This window comes from Trachurus japonicus, chromosome 1 (genome assembly GCF_045865225.1).
Source record: "Trachurus japonicus isolate A0001 chromosome 1, Traja_1.0".
Classification (NCBI taxonomy): Eukaryota; Metazoa; Chordata; class Actinopteri; order Carangiformes; family Carangidae; genus Trachurus; species Trachurus japonicus.
The window spans coordinates 5504944-5531788 of record NC_140907.1 but is presented as its reverse complement, the minus strand read 5'-3'; the positions used below and the strand labels follow the sequence as shown (position 1 = coordinate 5531788).

Sequence of the window (26845 nt, the reverse complement as noted above, 5' to 3'; positions counted from 1 at the left end):
TAGTTTTCATTCTTGCATTAGAGCATGGCATTTAATGTTTTAATGTCATGCTGTAATTTTCTGTCATGTTTGTACATTTACTAGCTATACATAATGAATATTGCACTGAAGCTTGATTTTAAGAAAATCGTGAATCAAATCAGAATTGTAATATCTGCCCGAACAATTGCAATTAGATCTTTTCCCAAAATCGTTCAGCCCTAGATGCACTTAAGAATATCCATGTTCTGTGTTTCTAAGAAACTTGTTCTGTAAATTGTTTACTTGTGATCAAAAATCTGAAGCTCAGTGCTGATGCTTTTCTGTAAATACTATAGTTTTCTAATAATAATAATAACAGCAACTTCTTCCAGTTTTAGGCTTACAATTACAGGTTAAAGTCCCACCCACTCCATAGGCTGCATACAGATAATTTTTATATGGTTGAAGAGACAATGGTGTAGCTACTTGCTCATCCCTAGCCATCTGGCCACCATCTGTGTCACCTGTATTGTTACCTACGTTTGCTTTACTAATTTAGGCAGCATCTTGTGATTAAACAAAAACACACGTGTGCTGGCAAAAAACAAACCAAAAAATCAAATTCCAGTATCTCCAACAAATTTAGATGTAAGATAAATAATAACATAAACCAAGCATGTTAAGAGCAATTTCAGTTACTTTCTTACTTTCTTACAAGCATAGTTTATCTTTTGCTTACAGATAGGCCTTCACTTTTTAATGAGGCCTATCTTTAAATATTAAGCTTTAATTTGAGTTTTTGGGTTTCTTCTGTTGCCTAGATTGCTGTGTTTATTTAATCACTAGATAGGGCTTCAATTAGTAAAGAACACACAGGTAACAATACAGGTAATACAGATAATGAGCTAATGACTGATGAATGTTATTCTATAGGATGAGTTAAGAGCAGGTGAATTTTGCTACCCTGATACAAATTGTGAAGAGGTGAGGACTTTTATCCACTACAAGGCTCTTAGAAAAGCTGTACCCTATCCTGAACAATTACTGATTAAAAACCGACATGTTAAAACAACCAGAGAGTACCAAGAACTGTGAAAAAAAATACTGTTTTTTAAAAGTTTTTTTTTTTTTTTTTTTTTTTACCAGTAAACCTTTCTTCTTGACATTTATGAGACAGGAAATCATGGGCGAGAGAGAGGTAATGTGACATGCAGTAAAGAACCTCCAGCCAAGATTTGAACCGCGGTCGGCTGCGTATATCACAATAGTTTTGTTATGCCATGGCCACCCCACACTAGCTTTGTGTCCCATCTTGGCCACCCCAGTAAAAATATCCTGGATACGCCACTGATCCTACAAGTTTTATCCAATGAGGAGAGAGAACGGCATAAAGGGCTGTGTGTGTGCAGCCAAGGGATGCACCTGAATGTGGTGACGTAGGGACGAGGACCAATAGATCCATGACGAGGGCGGGGGCTGCTAACTCCATCGGCTGACAAGACGTTATGGTGCGTTCAAGGCAACTCGTAACTCGTGTTTTTCCGACCTGTGAAGTCGTACCAGTTCGATCTGGTACGAGTTCACAGGTCAGAAGTTACGAGTGGCCGTTATAGTGACTTTCACAGGTAAAACAGGTCGGAAAAACACGAGTGGGTTGCCTGGAACGCTACAAAGTCGTAAGTTGTGACTTGAAGCTGTAATTTACAGTTTCAAAAGCCTGCCTGGAACGCAGCATTAGCCAAAACGACCGGATCGCTTACTTCTGCTTTAAGTACAGAATATGAGTACTTTTGCCACCTCTGTGTACAATACAAATGCCTACGATTGACCATAGTGAAGTACATTAGGATACATTTTGTGTCCGGCAGGTAAACTTAGGCTATGTGAACAATAACATTGATGAAATGGATTCAAGATGAATTATCGTGTGGTTATTTGCTTTGCAGTGAATCGTGCAATGGAAATACTTTTTACTTTTAATAATACTTTTGAGTAAATTTCAGAGCCTGTACTTTTTACTTTTACTTGAGTAGATATTTGGATCAGTACTTTCACTTTTACTTAAAGCAGAAGTAAGTGGTCCGGTCGTTTTCGCTAATGCTGCGTTCCAGGCAGGCTTTTGAAATCGTAAATTACAGCTTCAAGTCACAGCTTACGACTTTGTAGCGTTTCAGGCAACCCACTCGTGTTTTTCCGACCTGTTTTACCGGTGAAAGTCACTATAACGGCCACTCGTAACTTCCGACCGGTGAACTCGTACCAGATCGAACTGGTACCACTTCACGGTCGGAAAAATACGAGTTTCCTTGAACGCACCATAACAGTCCTCGTCCCTACGTCGCCACATTCACGGCGTTCCTTGGCTGCACACACAGCCCTGCATGCCGTTCTCTCTCCTCATTGGATAAAAACTGTAGGATACGATAAATGTTTTCTCCTCGGCTCAGAGCAGAGCAGAGGGACTGAGAGACCTGTGTTTCAGACCAAACACTCTATGTAAGTGATTGCTGTCGGAAGATATAACTATTTAAGACTTATATTAACACAAATATATCACTCACTTCTGCTTTAAGTCGTTTTTTACACAGGTACTTTTACTTCTACTCGAGTAAAGAATCTGGGTACTTTTGCCATCTCTGCTCGTCTGTAATGTCCCTCTTGTATTGAAGCCCCAACATGAGAAATTGTTCCGAAAAAAATTAAATAAGTCTATATTTTAAGCTTGTTTGTAGCGCAAGCTCCCAGTGTCTCAGTTCACTGCTCTTCCTGTGTCTGTGCAAATCTCGCGTGATTTGCATTGACCGGCGGAACAATTTCTCATGTTGGGGCTTCAATACAAGAGGGACATTACAGACGAGCAGTATGGAGATATTTGGATGTTTTTTGGTGTGTCTTTTTGGACGAAGAAAAGTGGCATCCATTCACAACCATTATATGGACAAATACTGCTGCGCGGACCCCCCATAACTCAGAGAAGCCACGGATAACTCTGAAAATTCTCCCAGCCCTTAGTCGACATGAGTGTGAGTAGATAATGAGTGAAATTTGAATTTTGGGTGAAGTATCCCTTTAAGAGTGAAACAATATCTAGAAATAAGAGGAGGTCTTTTGGTTTAATTTCTATGAGTGAACCCTGGTTATTATTTTGTAAAGTCAGGATTTTATTTATGGTGTGCGTATTTATGTGTGTGTGTATGTTTGTTTGTGTGTGTGTGTGTGTGTGTGTGTGTGTGTGTGTGTGTGTGTGTGTGTGTGTGTGTGTGTGTGTAATTACCTCCATGGGGTACAGGGCCATGAGCACTGCAAAGCTGCTCAGATGTTCACATGTACACACAGTATATGAGGCATTGGAGTGCTGTTGATAACAACCATCTGTGGACCAGGCGCCTCTCTCGTTCCAGTACGCACAGATGTAGTTCACCTCGTCGGACTCCTCGATGTCCTAATGCACAAAACAAAAGCAACATGTCACACACAGACTGTGATTCATATTCCATCACCGATAAAGAACTTGAATAGTACGTTTACAATAAGTTACTGATAGAATGAGGACAAGACTACGGGACAGGCTGGACTACCTCTAGATGCCTGAGTGTGATGTTAACAGAGCGGTTCAGATGTTGAGTGGAGGGGTTAGAGACCACAACAGACACGACTCTGGAGGAGACGTTGAAGGTGGGGGGGTCCGCACCATCTTTTTTATAATCTGTGAGCTCCTCAAAAGAGCCGTCGATTGAGGGGTCAAGGTTCTTGTAGCTCAACAATGCAGCAAGAGCAAAACCTTTAAAAGACAATAAGAGATATGATAGTATTTCATCCACATGAAAATTGTGATCTATTTGTCAGAAGAGCAGGAGAAGAGCTTACCAGGATAGGTTCCTGCACCGGTTGCCGTTGCCCAGTCAGTGTCAAGTTCTGCGTTCTCATTGGTCAATTTGATTGGTCCAGTGGGTGGGGTCTTTCCCTTTTCAACAGCGATCGCTACCTCTGTTCAAGCAAATTACTCATTTCTTATTTTCTCACACAAAATATTTCCACTGTCATTCATTCATTATTATCACTGAGGGACAAGAACACGTACCTGTCTCAGAGGTCTCCAAATTGGAGACCCCTACTTTAAGCTGAGGACCAATGAACATAATGGAGTTTTCCATCGTACTGAGCAAGTTGCTCACATCTTGGCTGCTGCTCAGGGGACCAGGGGACAGGATGGCATCAGTCGCTGTGAAAAGTTTCTGCCCAAGATATAGCACAAAGAGGGAGACATTATGAATATTGCCATTGCTCTCTGAGCCCTCTATTAGTTATAGTCTTTGTTGAGATACTGACTGTCAGTATTAGGAGGAAGGGGAATCAAGGGAGTAGAGAGTGGTGGGATCTTTTTTGGACCTATTCAATAATAATAATAATAAACTTTATTTATATAGCACCTTTCAAAACAAATGTTACAAGGTGCTGTACAACAAAATAACAAAAATTAAAATGACAACCAGAACAAGTAAATAAAATCAAATAAAATCAGGAAAGGCTTTCCGATAAAAATGAGTTTTGAGGAGTGATTTAAAACACAACCATAGAGAACACAACACTGAAGAAGCTGTCCTCCGGTAGATCATTCCAGAGCCTTGGGGCCCGAACTGAGAATGCTTTTTCCCCCTTTGTCATCAGTCGGGCCCCAGGGACAGCTAAAAAACCTTTATCTGAGGATCTCAGAATGCGAATATATAAGGAACTACAGTATGTTCAGGGGATCAGAGACTGAATCATCTCAACTCTTCTGTTCTATTGTTCTATTGACTTCTTTTTTATTTACTTTATATTAATTTCTTACTCCCACATGGGATCTATTTCTTATTTCCTTTTCATTGTGTGTGTGTGTGTGTGTGTCTTTCATATCTGATTTTCTAACCTCCAGTAGCGCCTCTCCATGAGCCTTCTGATCGCCAGCGGCACTTGGATTTAACAGATCCAGACAGCTGGTTCTCATCATGGACAGAATGTCTGCCAAGCCTCCAAGTGCCTGCAAGACAGAGAGAGAGAGACAGAATAATGACACTATTCAGCTTCTCCTAAATTTAAGTTCCTATATGCTAAACCCTGCAGGGCTGTTGGATGGTTTGGTAAATGGAGGTAATGAGTTGTAGTTTTCTTCAATGGACACTGGTTTAAGAGCAAAAACAATAAAAAAATCTATATATAATCTTAATATAATGTTTTATTAATGTTGCTGTTTGTCTATTTTGTCAACAATCTTGTATTTAATCATGCAGCTTACCGGTGCAGGCCGACCCTCATCACTGAATTCATCACATTTGAGCTCTAGATGGAACAGAACGGAAAATGACATTATCATCAAACCAAACGAGTTCCATCGCACTATGTGGTAAATGAAAGATGAGTGTTGATAAAACAGCAAGATTGCAAAGCAGCAACACTGAACACAAGTCATCTATCTCTGTGGGCTTGTGAGAAATACAGATCAAACAAGTCACTGTGGAAAGTAGAGTGAAGGCAGAGCAAGTATTCACTGCCGCAACAGGAAATGGAGACCAATAAGATAAACAGACAAGATTCATATTCTGTGTGTCTGAGTATGAGTGTGTGCCAACTCGCTCAACATAACAACATGTGTCAGAATTCTTAAGTATAGCCTTAATGAGAGGATTTAAAGGTTGTGAAATGCACACTCAATGTAAAATATGTCATTCGATGAACAGTGTATGCCCACACTAACCTGCACATGGCAATGTTTTGTTGTCATAATTGGTGGATCCTTTTTGACACTTGCACCAGTAACTCCCCTCGGTGTTCTTGCACGTGCCTCTCTCTCCACAGATTTCCTCTCTGTTCATTTCAGCTTGCTCACATTCATCTATATCTGTGTACAAACAAGGGTGCAGACACATAAGTAATGACTGACCAGGCAGATTCACATCTGAAAATAGCTGGTGGTGCCTTTAGTTTAAAATGGAACAAACATGTCTGCAATGTAACTGGGCCACGGTTGTGTGTGTCTGTGAGTAATGGCAGTAGGATCTTAAAAACAGGTTCGGATGTTCCTGGTAAACAGTGTCGTGAGATTTTGACATTTCAAGTTAGTTAAGAGCTACAATTAGAGCCAGCATGAGACAGGAGATGGCTTTGTGGTTGAGGTCAGAGGAGGTGGAGTCGTAATAGCTGAATCTTGATGGAACAAAAACACGCAGGAAGACCTGTTCATAGCCAGCGGACGGTAGGCAATGAGAAAAATGTACAACTTCCATGTGAGATCAGTAAGAGTATTGTCCGAGCAGTTGTTTCTGTACTACTATGTACTGAGTAGCTCCAGATTTTTTTCACATGACATGACCAATGTGCTGCTGCTATAGTCATAATGAGTCTGATATGACCAGAAGCTTGTGGTGTCCAACATTAGCTCAAACCTTATTTAAGTATTATGTCTTGGTAGTGGTGTGCCAAATAGCAATATACATGTAAGCTGTTACCATACAGTAGGCCAACACTAAATTATCCATACAATTTAGAGACAACATTAGTGTTGTGAATTATTAAGAGTTAATGGAGTGATACATGTAGTTAAATGGCCCAGTGCTGCAGTAGTCAAATCAAATGACTTGGTCAAAACTAACTGTTGTATAAAGGTATATATGACTCAGGATCTCACACCATACAAATTCCACAGTACAACATGTAGCAGCTGGTTATACAGGCTATCAGATGGGTTGTATTAAAAAGTGACAAATGTTGTTGGAGGCTTGGTGTGCCAATTTTCACTGATTGCTCATCGATGATTCTATTGAACTCATGTTGTTTTGTTATTTCAGCACAGCACAACCCCACTTTAAGGGAAAAGACAAAAAAACTACAAAAAAAGGCACTGCTCACCTTTGCAGTCTTCAGGTTCATTGCCGCTTTTGATGTACCCACTACGACACGTGCACTGGTAGCTCCCAGGCAGGTTTCTACAGTCAGATGTGTTGCCACAGATACCAGGAGACTGGATACACTCATTTAAATCTGTCAGAAGTTCAGAGGGCAGTTAAGAATGATCGGACAGAGTCACAAGTTACAAACACACACACACACACACACACACACACACACACACACACACACACACACACACACACACACACACAGGCACTGTTCAGCTGTCATATCAACATGCCCAAAAAATGTTTTGGTGCCCAGGCTTGGACTATAACTTGAGAGGTGTAGCGAATATGAGCACATTTGTAATTCACTAGTACCAACAATCACAGCTGTTACCTCAGGCCATTGAATTATCCTTGTATGATTTAATATATTAAGACACCGATCTAATTATTTCTGGATTTTATTCCGTCTTTGTTACAATTTAAGAGAGATAACAACATTAATGTAATGTGAATTAAGAGTTAACTGAAGCAGAGTCATACATGTAGTTAAAAGGCCCAAATCACTTGGTCAGAGATTTAGATTTAGCCTCAGGATCTCAGCATATACCATACAAAATCCCACTGTATAACATGTAGCAGTTCGTTATACAGTCAGGCTGTCACATGGGTTGTATCAAAAAGTGACAAATGTTGTTGGAGGCTTGGTGTGCCAATTTTCACTGATTGATCATTGATGATTCTATTGAACTCATGTTGTTTTGTTATTTCAGCACAGCACAACCCCACTTTGAGGGAAAAGCGCAGACAGACAAAACAAAGGCACTGCTCACCTCTGCAGCCTCTAGGTTCACTGCTGTCAAAGATGTACCCACTATGACACATGCACTGGTAGCTCCCAGGCAGGTTTTTACAGCCAGGTGCATTGCCACAGATACCAGGAGTCTGGATACACTCATTATAATCTATCAGAAGTTCAGAGGGCAGTTAAGAATGATCGGACAGAGTCACAAGTTACAAACATGCGCGCACACACACACACACACACACACACACACACACACACACACACACACACACACACACACACACACACAGGCACTGTTCAGCTGTCATATCAACATGCCCAAAAAATGTTTTGGTGCCCAGGCTTGGACTATAACTTGAGAGGTGTAGCGAATATGAGCACATTTGTAATTCACTAGTACCAACAATCACAGCTGTTACCTCAGGCCATTGAATTATCCTTGTATGATTTAATATATTAAGACACCGATCTAATTATTTCTGGATTTTATTCCGTCTTTGTTACAATTTAAGAGAGATAACAACATTAATGTAATGTGAATTAAGAGTTAACTGAAGCAGAGTCATACATTGTAGTTAAAAGGCCCAAATCACTTGGTCAGAGATTTAGATTTAGCCTCAGGATCTCAGCATATACCATACAAAATCCCACTGTATAACATGTAGCAGTTCGTTATACAGTCAGGCTGTCACATGGGTTGTATCAAAAAGTGACAAATGTTGTTGGAGGCTTGGTGTGCCAATTTTCACTGATTGATCATTGATGATTCTATTGAACTCATGTTGTTTTGTTATTTCAGCACAGCACAACCCCACTTTGAGGGAAAAGCGCAGACAGACAAAACAAAGGCACTGCTCACCTCTGCAGCCTCTAGGTTCACTGCTGTCAAAGATGTACCCACTATGACACATGCACTGGTAGCTCCCAGGCAGGTTTTTACAGCCAGGTGCATTGCCACAGATACCAGGAGTCTGGATACACTCATTATAATCTATCAGAAGTTCAGAGGGCAGTTAAGAATGATCGGATAGAGTCACAGGTTACACACACACACACACACACACACACACTCACCTTGGCACTGTCCACCTAGGCCTGTGAAGTTATTACTCCCTCTAATGTTGTGGTACCCACGCTTGCACACACAGTAGTAGCTCCCATTGGTGTTGACGCAGTCTGCGTTGTGGCCACAGTACTCTGAGGCAAATTCACACTCATCTACATCTGTAAATGTGAATATGAAATATGAGAAAAGATATAACATTTGCAGTGACATTGTCTCTCATTGAGTAATTAGTATTTTGTCACTTTAAATCTTATGAGCTCTTCCAGCTCCTCTGTCCACCAAGCATTTCTTTGAGCCAGTTGCTTGAAACTGCGGTGATCTAAGAATTCTACTACTGTTGTTTTCACCGCTATCCGACCTGGACATGAGCAGTGCTAAAGTGCCTAAAATGGAAAAAGCTAGTGTGTCAGCTACTTTAGTAGAGGGATGTGTAAAATCAGGGTATTACCAACACATTGTTTTTTGTATCTGCTGAAGCCCGGGTCACAGTCAGAGAGACATTTCCCCAGCATCAACATTAACCCTGTGGAGACAGAGAGTGAGGCCAGTTAGTGCAGTTTACAGTCAAAGCAAATGAGGAAGACACAATAACCACGTGAGACTTTGTGCAACCAGGGGGGCCCCTATTAGAAATGCAGTGACCATTTCAGCCAAGTAAAATCTTTCGAGAAGTTACTCTCAGGTTGGCCCATGGTGCTACAGTAATTTACAGATCAGCACTAACACTTCTTGACTCGGCACATTAGAGTGTCTGCACACCCCTGCACTAATTGCAAGATATAACAAATGTCCCATGATGTTTTGCTGTTTTTCTTCCAAGCTATTCCTTTACTAAAAGCAACACCACACCCACTGTATAGATATAGATATTTAAATGGATAGTAGCATTTTTTTTTAAAGTGGGATCTACAAATAGCCCCTAAGTACTTAAATTGCAGTACTGTAGAAGACTCTCTGCACTCCTCCCGTTAGCAACGCCAGCCCATAACCCTGCCTGGTTTTTCCTGAAAAAAAAGCCACAGTTCCATTGTTCACTATAATATAATTTTTTCCAGCAAAGTGCAGGAAAAACGCAGTTTTTATTTGGACCTAACCAACTCACGTACTGTATCCCTCCGCCCAGGGTTAGCGCTCGCCGATCAGCAGTTGGTCCAAAAACTGCGATTTTCCTGCACTTTGAGGGGCTGGAAAAAATTATATTATAGCGGACAATGGAACTGTGTTTTTTTTTTTTCAGGTAAAACCTCTTTTAGGCCACGAAAATAGGCTGTTTCTTTGGGTCCATTCACAACACTGTATGTTAAGGGGAGCACAATACAACAAAGCTCCCCAGCCATTCTCAAATTGAGGTCATTCATTGTGAATAACTAAACCCCCGCTTGCCCACAAAGTGGCCCCCAAAAAGCAGTCTGTATGAACCACTGTAGCTCTCTGAAAAGTTTGTAAATTGATTCTTCGCTGAGGAGGGTAACTGTCGTCATCTTGGATTCACTCCACACCACTAAACACTATATTTATATGTATTGCCTTCTCATAGCTCCAACCTCCTCTGGATGATTGATTTGAGTCACTACATGCAGAAAATACAAAAAGAGAAATAAAAAGAGAGAAAAGTAAACTTTGTGAGTGTTTTTCTCACCCTCACTTTGCGTGGCCATTGCAATCCACTTTACGTGCTGTGACCTCAAGATGAATTCATTCAGCCTCCCATTCCATTTGTTGGGCTGTGAGCTCACATTGCTTACGCAAACCTTAGTCGCATTTCTTTGACTCAGGAGTCACGGTTGAGGCAGGAGTCAATGTGTCGCCCCCCTGCCAACCCCCCCTCACACACACACATACAAACACACACACATATGGTGTTTGTCAAAAAATACTCCCAGCTCCCAGTGCTTCCCCTCCCTCAAACACAATGAACCCTCTGTTGTTGTGTGATGAGCCTGCAGCTCCCACAGTAACGCCACTTAAGAAAGGCCAGGCAGAGTTTGACAGCGGCAGCGAGTGTATGAAACACTGTGACTGAGTCTGAGTTTATGACTAAATCACTGCAGACAGGAACAAGGCCGGACTTTATGCACAGCTGACTTCCATTCACCAGTGAGCACAGTGGTGAATAATAGTTAGTCTGTCACAGAAACTGTCCTGTCTGTATCTCACTTCTGCCTAACTTATCTTTTTCTGAGCTGTAAGACGCGTTGCTCTCTGTCTGTTTCTCCTCCTGTTGCATATTTGAGCTCGACAGAAAGTGGAAGTCGTACATTCAAACGAAGCGTTTGCTACTCTCGCTCAGCAGTTCTCACACTTCCATTTTGCATATACAAGTTGTTGCTACTGTTCACTGTTCTGGCTAGTTTTAACAGTTAGGCTAACAATCGCAGGGTTGCCAACTTTTGGTCCTGGGCTGGAGTGAGATTCTGTTGGCGGGGGGGGGCTGTCTATAATAATAATAATAGTTATGTTTATTGTAGTTTTTCTCTCTGTCTCTCTCTCTCTTACACACACACACACACACACACACACACACACACACACACACACACACACACATTATACCTGCAAACTGAGTAGGCTAGAGGTGTAATAGGTGACAAAATATATCCCTCTAGGGGGGGTCTGGGGGCACCCCCCCAGGAAAAAATTGTGATTTTAACATGTATTTGAAGCATTCTGGTGTACTCTGAGAAGAAAATAAAGGGAAAACACAACATTTGCTACAGATAAGAGGGAAAAAAGCAGATCTGTGGTTCCTATCATTGTATGGCTGGAGTGTATGAAACTGGTCTAGTGAGGAGCTGTGGCTTTTGGCCTGGACCAGCCTATTGAGCCTATTAATGAAAGGACAGAACAGACATGTCCTGTTCAGTCTTCTATTACAGCCTGATGATACAAGTCAGGTCCTGAAATGTGTGTTTCTCTTCTGTAATAAACATTCTACATACCCATTCGGAGTTTGCAGGTATGGCCCACGTGCATGCATGCGCAGTTGCGCACACACGTACACACAGACGTACACACAGACGTACACACACACACACACACACACACACACACACACACACACACGTCGCACTGTCAATGACATCACAACGCACAAATGACCCCTGATTGGTTGGTTATAACAGTGCTCCTGGACGAACAACTTGGACATTGATCCTGGGCTGTTAATTACTTGGTGATATCAGATCGTGCTTGTTGGCACACCATAACACAATGTACCCTAACCCTCACTCATGTGAAAGCAGCTGCAGTTTCAGATAATACAGTTAGCCATTCAGTTATTTCCTGAAAACTAGTCACTTTATTCTGATAAGTAAAATTTAATCATTTGTCGTCAATATAAGTCTCATGTTTATTGTTCAACACCTGTTTCAAACTCATGTCATGGGCATTTTTGCTACAGCTGATCTAAGGAAATGCAGCACTGAAAAAAAAACTGTTCCTTTTTTTGCACGTGCGTCTTTGTTGCTTGGAAACCTGGGTGTGTGTTCAGTAAACAGAGACAATATCAATGAAGATTTGATTTACTGGCAAAAAAACAACAACACAGCAAACACACACTATTTCAGACTTGAAGTAGAATAAATCAGGATGTAAGTGTTGAGTTCGTGTTTGTGATAATATCATTGTCATTAATAATTAAGATTAGCTTGTCTTGTCCCGATAACCATCTTAAACCTGCATTCATTATAATTACTTCATGGTGTGTATGTGTATGTGTATGTGTATGTGTATATGTGTTTGTTGTTGCTGTTACCAAGGCCCAAGGAAACAAGACCTTCATGGCGGTCGGTGGTGAGGAAACCAAACTGTGATATGATCATTGAGTGGGATAGCCTATATGTGACAATTTTTGCGACAGATTTCAGATAATACAATATTATCAATGTACAGTGCTATATGGTAGTTCATTTACAATTTAACCTATAACATCTCTACCAAGGGGAATACTGTCACCTGTGGTATACCGGTTGAACCACTATGGCTTTTTATGGTGATGCGGAAATCTGCCAGATGTAGATAGATAAACCACAAATACTCCCATCCCCATCGACACCATTGTGGCATATTCAAAAAGGTGACTGTGGCTCATCAGACTCTGTTCCAACCAATTCAGGCTTTGGGTTTATTTAACTCTGAGAGCTGGAGGAGCCGCTCTGACTGACCACGGTCTGACCAGGTCTGACCTCTGTCCACACATCACAGCAGTAAACACAACTGGACAGCGTTCACCTTCTGACAGCGTGAACATTACACATGTTGAATTAAAGCTTTCTAAAAATGTCACACCCTCTGTTATCAAGTTTACAAGCTGTTGCCTGTGATAATAGTGACCGTATTAGCCAAAGCTGGAAACAAATACAATTAATTATTTTCTTTTTCCTTCCTTCCTCTACACCTACGGCTATAAAGCTGTGTAGCAATTGAGTTAAAAAGGTGAAGTTCCCAACTTAAGTTTTACACAATAGCTAAACTTCCCTTTATTTTGTGCCTTTTTCCCTCTAAAGGTTAACACACCCATTCTGTCTCTTTCTCTCTCACACACATGAATTGCACTTCCATTGACTTACCAAGAAAAAGCAGCTCCTTATTTCCAAACCCCATGTCCAAGGCAAAAAAAAAAAAAAACAAAGCAGTGAAATTCAATAAAATTACTGGTTGATGTCCAGAGATTAAAGCTTAACTCATCTCACAAAAGTTCAGAAAAGATATTGGATAGATTTTTCAGACTTTGGTGTAGTAGGTTGACAAAATCCACGCAGTAAAATGAAACAAAAAATGAATATGGAAAAGATCTTTTAAAAAAAAATCCCTTTTGTTCAGTATGTGTGTCAGGAAAAGTAACAGTGAACCTTCACCAGCCTGGTTCAGACTCAGACTCTGAGCATGCCTCTCTCTCGCTCCTTGACACTCCCCGCCCCTCTCTCTCTCTCTCTCTCTCCCTCGCTCACTCTCTCGATCTCTCTTGCTCTCCCCTCCCTCTCTCTCTCTCTTTTCCTCCTTTTCACTCATTTGTGTGGCCTTGTCTTCCACACCACACACTCGCCTCTTTTCTTCCACTCCATATCTTTCCATGTGAACACATTTCTCACACTGGCACCGTATCACATTGCAGGCACAAACCCGTCTTTCACATTTTCCTCTACGCTCCAGTGGGCTCTATTTCAGGAGCTATTCACAACACTCTCATGAGAGACAGAGAAGAGAGGATAAGCGAGGCGGGAGAGGGTGGGGGTGAGGGTGGGGGTGGGGGGCGATGACTAACACTCGGTCTAAACAGCTGCTGCTGTACTTGAGTTTTGCCAGTAAGTAATCTTATATCCGCTCCCCTACTCCCCCAATTCCTACTCCATCTCCTCCTACGTTTTCCTCTCTCCTCCCTTGATATTTAGCCCTTCACCAAATTCAAGTGACAAGTCTTATGAATATAATGATTACAGATTTACTGAAGAAATGATTTGCATTTCTCAAGCAGTGGTTTCAGACAGTGGCAGAAAAACAAACAAGCTTCCTCTGTATAACCTTAAAGGGATAGTTCAACATTTTGGTAAATAGGCCCATAATCCCTACGCTCTGGACAAATTGTGACCTGCACATTCACCACGCTATGAGATAATAACACAACCACAAATACCAGACGGACTTGTTTTTGAGGCAAATGCAGTATCTCATATGGTGAATGTGCAGGTCAGAACTAGTCCACAAGAGCGTTTTGGAGTTGTTGGATTGTGTATTTGATGAGGGAAACCAAGAAATCCCATGAGCCTCCGTAGCGTAGCTCCGAGCAGCTCACGGCTCGGCTCGGCTGTTCTAAAAGTAGCTTGCACCGACAATTAAAGGTAATGAAACCACTCCAGTGTTAAAGGAGTCACCAATGTTAAAGGATCACCCGGAAATCACATTTTTCCTTGTTACAGTAAAACATGTATATTGGTGTTGGACCTCAGTGGAAACTTGCCTGAAAATCTGGAGTTTGAAAGTGGCTGAGTTTTTTCGTTTGGGCTCTTTGTTTAAGCCAGAGTAGCTCATGAGGCTGCACACCGCAAAATTACCAGATTCTGACTCTGCTCCTATGGTGACGCCACCGTGGAGACTGCTTTCATAAACACACCTCTCTTCCACCACCCCGACTTCTGCCGCGCCGCCATTACTTAATGTTTTATTTCCCACTGTAGCGCTGTTATTTTGTCACTTTATTAAGTTTTAATCATTTTTCATGCGAGAAAGTAAGGGTTTGGATCCCAAATGTGCGGTTAGTTTATCCAAATGACGACTGTTTAGAAGTTTGCTCCGACGTTGGGAGAAGTGAAGCTCCAGCAGCTGCAGTGAGCACCAGAGGAGCGGAGAAGTGACTGTCAGCAACCCGTCTGCAGTGCTCGTTTAGCCGGCCGAACGACATCGTCATGCCGCCGGAGGAAACGATCGTTAATATTATTACGTTTTAATTTAATATTTTTTCATGCGAGAAAGTAAGGGTTTAGTTCCCCAATGTGCGGTTAGTTTATCCAAATGACGGCTGTTTAGGAGTTTGCTCCGATGCTGGGAGAAGTGAAGCTCCACCAGAGGAGCGGAGAGTGACTCGTCAGCAACCCGCCTGCAGAGCTCGTTAACCGGTCAAACTACGTCGTCATGCCCGGGGGAGGAAACGATTGTTAATTAACTTACCCGCAGGTTTGTAGAGGTTTACCGACGACTGGTTAAATTCTTTTTAGGAGATAAATGTTGGTCTCATTGATGAAATCTAACATTGTGGCAGTCGTATTAGTTTGTTTGAATGAAAAGTGAAGCTTCACACAGAGCAGCAGCAGCTTTGCCCCGGGGCTCTGTAGCCTACGTACAGAAATCACCACATTTGCATCAATAAATACATGTTTTACAATGAACCGATTAAATTTTGTTTTATTTTATTACAGTAAGTTATATAACATGGTGACGGTACACAACAGAGAGCAGCATAGTATGCGGTTTCCAATGGGCTCTATGCACAGCTCCACCACTTCCTGAATTTAAGGCAGGTCCTTCATTTCCTGTCTTACATTATTGGACACACTGATTAATCCAGGTGTGTCTGAGTAGTCACAATGGTCAGACACACCTGGATTAATCAGTTTGTCCAATAATGTAAGACAGGAAATGAAGGACCTGCCTTAAATTCAGGAAGTGGTGGAGCTGTGCATAGAGCCTGCATGTCGCCCACTGGGCCAGCCACCATTCCTGTCCTTCCTGCGTCCAATCAATGCGCGCCTCATATTAATACAATGAACATCCAGACCAGTCAAAACCTTGCGCTTACTCGCATGAGAGAAAGTTGCCGTATGAAAAAGTGTCAGAACAAGCTCTATGTTTGATTTTTTAATTTTTTTTTTTATGTTTCTAATAAATTTTAAGAATCGATTCAAAGCAATTCAAGGGGGACTGGATACGTAAAAAAACAGGTGATGACTCCTTTAAGTTCACTTTCTGGGTGTGACAGTGGTGGTCCTGTCACTATGCCTCCAATTGATCATTTGCCCTGGCTACTTGGCCAAGGAGATGTCCCTTTTGGGTGACTGGCAAGCGCGCATGACTCTTACCCGGGAGGTGTGGGTTCAATCCCCGCCCGGGCCCTCTTCACCTTGCCACATGGGAATTGAGGGGCTGCCATATTGTAGAATGTTTTGATTGGTTGCTTGGTTGCCCTGCCGCTTTAAAATGTGACGTGAGCGGAAGGAGCAGGAAGAGATCCCTGGGAGAAAGCGAACCAGCAGCCTCGTGGACTGACGCAGAGAGAGATCTGCCGAGAAGGAGAAACCCCTCAACCTCCAGAGTCTCATCTAAACCCAACAAATGAACTGACTAAAACCCTAACCCTAACCCTTGATTAGCTTTGGGTAGCTAGACGAAGATGCGTGAGTTGGTAGAAGACCAGCTGCTACACAGTGAGGAAATATGAAAGTGGATATTTCTTAATATCACCTTTAACCCCAGGGAACCCCGTTCTCTGTGTTTTTAACATGTAGAATGACAAATAAAGAATCTGATGTGGGCCTGGGTGGGCTTCGGACCCCAGACGCCCAGGTAAGAGTCACGCGCGCTAACCACTTGGCCAAAGGGACATCCCCTTGGCCATGTGGCCAGGGCGCATGATCAATTGGAGGCATAGTGAGAGGACCCTCAACTGTCACACCAAGACAATGTGCATCTTGGCGCTCTGATTTGAGTAACACTAAGTTACTGTTGCAGAAGAGATCATCATCCCATCCAAATACAATGACAATTGTTCCACAGACAAGTTCTGTAAAACTTTGACGCACCACTACAGTAGAAACAACCAACAAAGATGTAAAATGCAACATCACAGTAGGCTACAACAAAGCATGTGACACAGATAACGGGCAGAAGTTACAGTATTTGGTGGTTGATATGCAACTCCTTTCTATTACCAGTGAGTAACACAATGTAGCCACAACATAGCTGTTGCAAACAGCCTCAATAATCTTCATTACAAAGCTGATCATTTATCATCAGCCATCATCATACACAGTGAGAGAAAAGCTATAGCTCATTTGACCTCTTTTCCTCCCTTCAGTCTCTCTTGGAGAGGGCCAGACATGAGGAGACAAATGAGCAGACACATGGAGGCAGGAAGAGGATGAGAGAAGTTCATGTCCCTTCAGCATCTAGTAAACAAAAAGCTAAATAAAAGCAGATACATCTTGGTAATAAGGCGCCGGTGTGCGTGTGTGTGTGTGTGTGTGTGTATCTGTGTGTATGTTTGTGTTTATGTGTGGCATGTATCCACCAATCTCTCTTTATTTGTTTATGTCTGTGTCTCAGTGAGCGTGTGAGGCTGTGAAAAACAACATCATCTGCAAGTGTGCCATTAAAGAACTTTGGTGTTTCCATATGGAGAGGTCCGCTGTGTGTGTGTGTGTGTGTGTGTGTGTGTGTGTGTGTGTGTGTGTGTGTGTGTGTGTGTGTGTGTGTGTGTGCAATCACGTTGGATGCCACTGAACATTCATCCCTCATGCATTTGATGGACGTCTGCCCATTGTGACCATCAGTCATCCAAGAGGAAAAACTTGCATGGGAAAAATGTGATCTGTCATGGGGAGTGTTATTTATTCAAAGGCTAACAAGTAGCAGTGAGCATTCTAGTTATGAGGAAGCTGAACTTGTGGTCACAGTAAGCCCTCGGTTTACTTTCTAGTTGTGACATGCATGTGTTCATGAGAGAGCATGACACACATTAACTGAACTGGAAACCCCGACCTGACCACCATTGGATCCCAATGCAATAGGAAGTGGTTGATCAATGTGCTCACTTACGTAAGCAACTGGCTGGAACTACAGACTGTAGGCTAAACAAAGATAAACGTAGCCTGTGAGACTTCACCTTCTGATGTTCAGTTTTGAAGCTCAGAGTGGGCCATCCTGCCATCCCGCCGTCTCTATGTTGCCAGTAAAGAAATTGTCAAAGGGGAGCGGCACATGTGAAGCTGACACTTCAGTGCATGCCAACTAGGCAACTAGTTGTTGATAATATGCTCTGTGTTGGTATATTAGCCGCCTATGGACTGGTGGTGTTGAAAATTAGCACATGTGCTAAACACACCCAAGCAAAGCATCTGGTCTGTCCACTGGAACAGTCTCAATGTATTTGTGATGTCCATATCAAATAAATAAACATAACATAACATAAGTGGCATGCTGTATATTATGCAGAACATTAAGCCTCGATAAAATGTAATCTAGTGAGTTACAGAAAATAAAATCACTCCACGTACCGTTGTCATAGTCATAGAGGCCAAAACATATTCAGCACCAGGCTGTAAACATTTTCATTTCTGCTGTAAATCTGGATATTTTAACAAGGAAGACAGTTTCAAGCGGCTATTTGAAGAAGTGGTTTGGTACTTTGTTGTACTGTTGGATTCATTTTACAGCCAATTGGCTGCAACACCCCAGACATGAACACATGGGCCCTAGTTTCGTCGACCAGGTGAAGTCTAACATCAGCGCAGCTTCGCCACGCCAACGGGGTGTGGCCCAGGTCCATTTCGCAAGATTGGTGGGCCGCGCAGTCAGACTTAGACCAGCGCAACCCCTCCCCTCGTCCCTCCCACCGGCGCAAACGGCAAAGAGGGAGGAGACAGGGCGGGAGGGAGACAGGAGGAGGAGAGAAAGGCGTGGAGTGGGTTTGACACAGCCGAGTCAGATCTTCACCAATCAAAGGAGCTCCTCTCCTCACCTTTAACTGCGCGGCGGGTGATGCGTGCTGCAAGTTTGTCATTTTATACTTGGACATGGACGGAGGAAACAGCGACGCCAGAGGCCGAACCTCTCCCAGGAGGAAACAGCTGTTTTGGTCCGGAGGTCCGAGCTCAGAGTGACCAATAATGAGTTTACTAATATACTTAACCAGGATTGATCTGATACACTGAGAACCCCTACGCAATCTAAGAAACAACAACTAATAAACTAATAAAGAAACTCACATTTATTCAAATCCTGTGTAACCAAGATGAGAGGTGTAGGCTACACTAATCACAACATAAACAAAGACCATGTGGATGAAATCAGCGTAAAGGACGCTCTCTCTCTCTCTCTCTCTCTCTCTCTCTCTCTCTCTCTCTCTGTCCGTCTCTTTTTTTCTCTTTTTTTTCTGTGATAGAGATGCTGAGTATACTGTAGTAGGCTATATACTGACTATCTGATACCGAGGCTGTTGTGGTGGACTAAGAGAGATGATGATTTGTGTTTTGTTTTTCATTAAGGCTGCGTGATGCGGTCGCACGCGCTACTGAATTAATAAGTAAATAAATAAATACAGCGATCATCACGAGGGCAGAGTGGTATCTCAACACGGCAGCGACATGCAGTCATCCACCCTCACAGTCCTGCTTTTGGGACATCCACAGCTGCTTTTCAGTGCCAGTTCGTCCCTGCTGTGTTAATTCAGGTGGAGTTTCCATTACGCGTGCCACAGCCTTTGATCTCTGCTTTGATCTGACGTCAGATGTGACGGGACAATCTATATAGATATAAATTCACGTGTTGATTCCGTTAGTTGCATTAAATAGTGGTTATTGTGGATATTTATTGCATTGAAATGTGTCTGGAACTGTGGAGATCTGCCTGTGAGGTCTTGGTGACGTGTGTGCACTGCAGGTCAGTCAGCCAAACTTGCACTGCACCTGCTGCGCTCCGCCCTGCGCTGAGATTAGACCTGGTTGGAGGTGGCGAGCTTTCAGCGCAACCTCGGCGGGACATTTTCGCACAAAACTTGCACTGCACCAAGCTGAATCTGTGACGCCTCCCCCTGCTGCGCGGCCACGCCTATCTCAGCGCAGCGCGATCTGCCAATCTTCCAATCTGACTTTGCGCTAGGCTGCGCTGGTCGAAACTTGCATTAGACCGGCTGCGCTACCTTGCGCCACCTGCGCTGCGCCAGCAAACTAGGGCCCATGTTGTGCAGATTTGTCTTTGAGAAATAAAATAAGGTTTATTTTATCCTTCTAGTTTGTGTCCTGATCTAAACCTTGGAAACACCCGTCCACGTGTCCTCAAACTAAAAACCTTCTCCAACTTTGTAAGATCCATTCTTCATGATCATATGTTGCACATATGTTACACAATTGTGTACATACATACTGCACTAATCCTTACAAGCTTTACATCACGAGATGGACATTTCCAGGTGGTGACACAGGCACTTCAAAATGATACCGTAAAAGAGGAACTTTGTTCTCAAAGCCCCTTAGTGCTTCTTTATAAAAGTTGCCTCACACAAGTTTCGTCTTTACTCCATGAATGTGAGTCATATTCAGCCTGTGAAAACAGATGTGCTTCATACTCAGTTTACAAACAGAAAGTCTGTGTTACAAACTGGGGTCAGAACATGGCATTGTGGGAATTGTAGGAGACAATAGACTTATGACTGTAAATCAGACTATCTCTTGCAAATTCCTAAGACAGTACTTCTTTGTTATTATTTGAAGCATAAAATAGCTATATGCAGTGTTTTTACACTTCTTTGGTAATCACATTATTTGCCATGTTATGGTTAAGTTTGCTCACTTGTCAAGCCCTCAAAGTACTGTGTGAAAATTCATATCAAGTACTGAGCTCACTTGTCAGAAGATCTTTCTCTAATGGAAAGTCAAACCACAGATGAAGACAGTGTGATAGGTCTGAAAGGATCGCAAAAAGCTGGTAACATAGCGATATGAGACAGAACAGGACATCAGAGTTTCTAGATAATCAATGTGGCCTCGTTTTTAGTTGATGTTGTTTTAATCTGTTTGAAGGCTTTATCAAGTCAAGCATCACTTGAGCTCTGCAACAGCACAAACTTCAATCAGAAATATCTGATCAGATTAACATCAGTGTGTTGACTGTGAAGTCAGGACACAAGGCAACAGTAATGCAGAAATGTGACCCATAGTTTGGCAGTGTGTGTGTGTGTGTGTGTACTGTATGTGCCTGTGACTGTAAATTAAAGCAGATATCAGTGGAATGTTTTTGTTAATATAAGTCCTAAATAGTCCTATTTTCCGTCAGCAATCACTTACATGAAGTATTTCAGCCTAAACACGAGTCTCTCCGTCACTCTGCTCTGCTGTAACCCGAGGAGAAAATTTTCCTTGTGGGATACAAGTGTTATCCAATGAGGGGAGAGAACGGCATGAAGGGCTGTGTGTGCAGCCAAGGGATGCGCGTGAATGTGGTGACGTAGCACGAGGACCAATTGATGCCTGACAAGGGCGGGGGCTGCTAACTCATGGTGCGTTCAAGGAAACTCGTACTTTGTGTTTTTCCTTCCTGTGAAGTCATACCAGTTCGATCTGGTACGAGTTCACGGGTCGGAAGTTACGAGTGGCCGTTATAGGGAACTTTCACAGACAACAGGACGGTAAAAACACGAGCTACGGGTTACCTGGAACGCTACCAAGTCGTAGTTGTGACTTGAAGCTGTAACTTACGGTTTCAAAAGCCTGCCTTGAACACAGCATTAGCCGAAACGGCCGTGCCGATGATATCTGCTTTAATATATAATTAGTCAAGATGTTTTATGTATATTACAACTGTACAATCAAAGAATAAGCAGTGTTTCATGTCACTACTTTTTAAAATAAGGGTCACAGCCCTTCCCCTGGGTCATGGGAGAATTTAAAGGAATCTCTAAGGGGTCACAAATAAATGAGCTGGAAATCAGCTGTCGTCAGCAACAGACAAACTCTCAGAGAAATATTTCCCTGCAGTCCCTCAGCTGCCCACATATTTACTGTTACTTTGCAAGAGATATTCTTTGTTTATTCCTCAATCTCTGGACGAGGATAAAAGAATTCATGGCCATGGCGTAGTAGCGTGTGTGTGTGTGTGTGTGTGTGTGTGAAAGCTGCTTCACTGTTGCATCACTGGTGGAAAGTTTCAGTACTGTCTTTTAAAACTTTAGGATACTGACAGATGCACAAATGTTAGTGCCAGGAACCACTGGCACACACACACACACACACACACTCAGACAAACAGGATCTTTCCATATGGAAACGCAGTCAGTGGATCATAATCACACAGTTGCAGTTGCTGTTTACATCCTGAGACTCGGGCATTGAGACAGACGAGCAGTGGAAAAGAGCTTTGGAGCTTTCAATGGTTTTTCACCAACTCTGGTCAACTCTCATATTTTTTTTTACTTTCCAACAGAAGTGGGGAACATCTACAGTAAGTAGATTCAACTTTCTGTGTCACCATCCACTCAAGTGCCACATCCCCTCTCTCTCTCTTTCTCCCCCTCTATTTCTCTCTCTCCACACAAAGTTTTTGTCTTTACTTCTTTTTCCTCGCAAGTGTCATCACCCTGCATTCCGTCCAGCTCCTACTGCTTTCTACCCCGTCACAAGGATGTTGTGTCTATCTCTGCTGTCCCGCTCCAATGGTCTTAACTCTTCACTTAATACAACTTTGTGAAACCAAAGAAAACTCAACACATTACAGAGAGTTCATGGCTGTGCAGGCTCTTGCTCTCAGTAAGAATGTACAGAATTGACTCAGCATTCCTCATGCTCATGTCTTTTCTAGTTGAATTACTGTAAATGGGCAAAAAATGAATCATGTTTTCCTATGTCATTATTATTGATGGTGGGTCGCTACAAAAACATTATTAATCCTAATAATAGCAGTCAAAATTGCAAAGAAAATAGCTTGTTATATGCACTATGTTTTGTCGTTGATAGCATTTTGTTTTACATTCTACACTCTGTAGCACTAAAAACAGAGGAAACAGGACAGCATGTTGCTGTACATCATGTCATGACAACCATGTGTTGTGATGTGTTGTGTACATGTTGTACTAGGCTTGCTGTGCTGCTGCGGCTTTTCGATCTGAATCTGAGCGAGTCCCTCTCTCTTCTGCTTTTATACCCTGTATTTTTAACCTGTAGCTTTGCTCAACCTCAGCTTTTCCTCCGCCCCCAGTGGCTTTTTTTTGGTACCACAAACACCACTGACATAATGTCAAAAGGAAGAAGTGGGCTAGTAAAAGTGTGCTTACCCTATGTGTGATTAACGGAGCCGCTTTTGTGGTCTGAGTTTCAGGTGAAGAGCTCCGAGCTATGATGATGACAGAACATCCTGACACTGGCTTGTGTTTATGATGCCCAGCATAGCAACAACCAGCAGCAGCTTCTTTGTGGCCGGATAGATCTGGCTGTGTTACAACATGCAGCCTTACTATTAACTTTGGAAAGCAGTTATAGAAAAAGACACGGTAGAAAACATATGAAAGTCATGATTAGTCTTGCTGAAGGAAATCTGTGGCCGGCAGATGCTGAAAAAGGTGTGAAAATGATGCACAGCTTTACAGCAAAGGAGCCAAAGTGAGGACGCTTGCAGTGCATGTGCAAGATTCAAGTATCAGACGGACATTTATCTACAATATGTTCATCCCTATGTGTCTCTATTCTATCTTTTTACAACAGGTCTTTCAAAGTTTACACAAGTACATTGGTTACATAAGTACAAAACATCTAAATTAAAAACCTATTTCAGAACCTCTTTTTCATCTACACGAGAACTCATGTCACAGGTTTTGATGGATCACAACCATATAGAGGTCTCTGATGTGTTTGAAGTACAAAAATAAAAACAGTTATTTACTTCCGACTGGCAGTGAGTGACACAGAGTAAGTGATTGTGCCAATGCCAGTTCTTTTCTGACAAGATTTTAGGTTTGTTTTTACCCGCCCCCATCCATACAAGTCAACAGGATTGGTCATGAAGGTTATATGACACGTGAATGCCTGGCTGTCCGAATCGATTATTTTACTGCAGTGTTATATAGAAACCCTGTATGCTCTTGTTACAAATGTTTAAAAAAGGGGGGGGAAAATCACATTGAAGTGAATCTTTCTGTATAAATATTTATGATTATGAAAAAACCTTTTTTTACACAGTAGAAAACATATGAAAGTCATGATTAGTCTGCTGAAGGAAATCTGTGGCAGATGCTGAAAAAGGTGTGAAAATGATGCAGCAAAGGACGCTTGCAGTGCATGTGCAAGATTCAAGTATCATTTATCTACAAGACGTTCATCCCTATGTGTCTCTATTCTATCTCTTTACAACAGGTCTATCAAAGTTTACACAAGTACAAACATCTCAATTAAAAACCTATTTCAGAACCTCTTTTTCATCTACACGAGAACTCATGTCACAGGTTTTGATGGTGTGTTGAACAAGTATAAAAATAAAAACAGTTATTTACTCTGTGTTATGAATGTCTCACTCATTTTAGCTACTCTCTACCTTTCTCTGTCTGCTGATTTGCATCTATCCAGCTCCAGGAGAGAGAAATAGTCCTTCAGTTGACCATTATGCACCCCATAGTATTTCCTTCCTCAGGGATCTGTTTGCCACTGGGCCACCTTTAATGAAGGCCTTTCCTGTCAGAAGTTAAACCCTATTTTCACACACTCACTTCCTCTTTCATTACAGCATATGACTAAACCTTTTATTGACAAAGTCCAATCAGTTTAAGCAAAGTAAGCAAAGTGTGTGGCTTTATGCTGACACAACAGGCTGCTCTGTATCGCCCCATCAGCCTGCCTTCCTGAAAAAAACCCCAAAAAACTCTTGTTTCTGCATACCACTGCCGCACCTCAGTGTATCTGAGTTCACCGAGTGGAAACCATAGCAACAGACTTGACAGGCGCCCCTCTTCCACCTGTCACATCCTGAGGAAGCTCTCACCTCATTGGTCCCTTCCTGAATGATCTGGTTTTCCCATATTATTACTGCAGGGACATGACGCAAGTCTTTTAACAAAAGCAATAAGAAAATTTCATCCCTCTTTGTATGCTGACTTGATACGGCCCAAAAAACTGACCTTTTGTTCTTTCTAGCCTCTTAAGCAACGTGTGGTCCAGAGTAAATGTAGCGCTGTTGTGTACTCCTAGTAATATAAACGTAATGCTTCTAAAATTGTGACAAACTATCTGTGTGAGTGTGTGCACAATTCCTATTTCTGGAGCGTCATCTGAACTCTTATGAATCTCCTTGTTTATATCAGACTCCATTAGAGAGCATATGTCTACGTCTGGTTAATATGTATACAAAGGCCCACAGAGAAGAAAAGGGGCGGTTTTAATGAATTACGGCTTCCTCTCTGTCACTGATACTCCCTCTGTCTTTAACACCTCAGTGGTTCTTGACCTTTTTAAATTAGAAACGTATGTGTGCTTCCCTCCCCTACCATCCTCCGTAGTGCATTTGTTTTGTCTCCTTCATCTTCTCTCCGTCTGTGAAGTGAGGGGGTGGAATGAGGTGACAGAGGGCAGATGTTTCCTTCCCAGCTTTGAAGATGCTTGTTAAGATAGAGGGGGGGGAATAGTGGAAAGGGTAAAAGCCTGTTACTCGTTGGAGGTATTTCACAAGGGAGGCCCCAATGACACGCAGGCTCACTTCTGTAACGCTCTCTTTCCAGCCTTCTGCTGCAGCCACAAACCCTAAATGTCGAGCTAACACCTCATTTAAGTGGAGCTGCTCGACATTCTTTTTAACCAGTTTAACCTCAGTGCCTCATTTTGCAACACATTTGTCTAATCAAACTGAACTTTGTCTGTTCCTGAGTCTACAGTTCATATGGGCCTGCAGTGATCAGCCAGATTTTTTGCTTTGTTATTATTATCATTATTATTCTAATTAAGGATGACATGCAGTCATTTGGAAAGCAATAACTTGCTTGACTGTGCAACACAACTGTCCCTAGTTGTTAAGGGTGTGAGGGCTCAAATTGCTTTTCTTTGGCCTGAAGACAACGTGTGTGCTGTAAAGCTGCATATTGCCACCATGTGGTTAAAGTGATGCTCAGATGTGACTTCAGCTGGACACGATTTCATTATGCACATGGGGAAATTTAAACATAAAGGGACCATGTGAAAATTACTGAGGGTGGGGGAGGGGTGTCTAAAAAAACAAGGACTTTCTCAAAATTATGTGTTGATTTCAAGTTCCTCATGTAAAATAAAAATAAAAATAAATCTTTTTTAAAGATCTTTTGTGACCTATTGTTTTATTCCGACTGGCAGTGAGTGACACAGAGTGACTGTGCCAATGCCAATTCTTTTCTGACAAGATGTTAGGTTAGAAACCCTGTATGGTCTTGTTACTAATGTTAAAAAAAGTATAATATAAATATTTATGATCATCAGTACTGAAAGGGAAGACTGAAAAACACCATTCCATCCTTTAGCCTAAAGAAAAGGTACATCAACCTCCCACTTCTCTGACTCCCCTTCCCTACTAATAAGTTTTGTACAGTCCCTAGTTTGGATGTACAATAAAGAACAATTTTGTAATATATCAAAATCATCTTTATTGAGTTTGCAAAGGTTATTTTCGGTAAATCAGGTTTTGTTTTGGTTTTGCGCCCTTCTTTTAGTGTTGAAAGTGCAACAGTGTAAACTCAGCAGACAACATGAAGGGAGGAAGACATGGAGCAGAGGCATTCCAGCAGAAGAGACAACTCCCACACACACTGTGAGAGCTCCAGAGAAAGACACCAGACAGGAGCAACAATGGCAACAGTGTCAATTTTCTATAAAAGTACAAAATTAACCCTCTATGCACAATAACAACAAACAATTGAAACTGCTG

The 26845-nt window shown here is 42.2% G+C and overlaps 1 protein-coding gene across 1 annotated transcript in view; it reads right to left on the bottom strand.

Moving 5' to 3' along the window:
* LOC146991282 (adhesion G protein-coupled receptor E5-like) overlaps positions 1 to 13586 on the bottom strand; it is a 32344-nt gene extending 18758 nt beyond the window's left edge. The window contains exons 1-11 of the mRNA XM_085798187.1: positions 13279 to 13586; positions 9159 to 9233; positions 8719 to 8868; positions 6847 to 6978; positions 5696 to 5839; positions 5237 to 5280; positions 4871 to 4981; positions 4043 to 4196; positions 3829 to 3948; positions 3540 to 3742; positions 3236 to 3403 (exon numbers count right to left, since the gene is read on the bottom strand). Coding sequence (XP_085654313.1) covers positions 3236 to 3403; positions 3540 to 3742; positions 3829 to 3948; positions 4043 to 4196; positions 4871 to 4981; positions 5237 to 5280; positions 5696 to 5839; positions 6847 to 6978; positions 8719 to 8868; positions 9159 to 9233; positions 13279 to 13312 — 1335 coding nt within the window. The 5' untranslated portion in view covers positions 13313 to 13586. The remainder of the gene's footprint in view (positions 1 to 3235; positions 3404 to 3539; positions 3743 to 3828; positions 3949 to 4042; positions 4197 to 4870; positions 4982 to 5236; positions 5281 to 5695; positions 5840 to 6846; positions 6979 to 8718; positions 8869 to 9158; positions 9234 to 13278) is intronic.
* Between the last annotated feature and the right edge of the window lie 13259 nt (positions 13587 to 26845).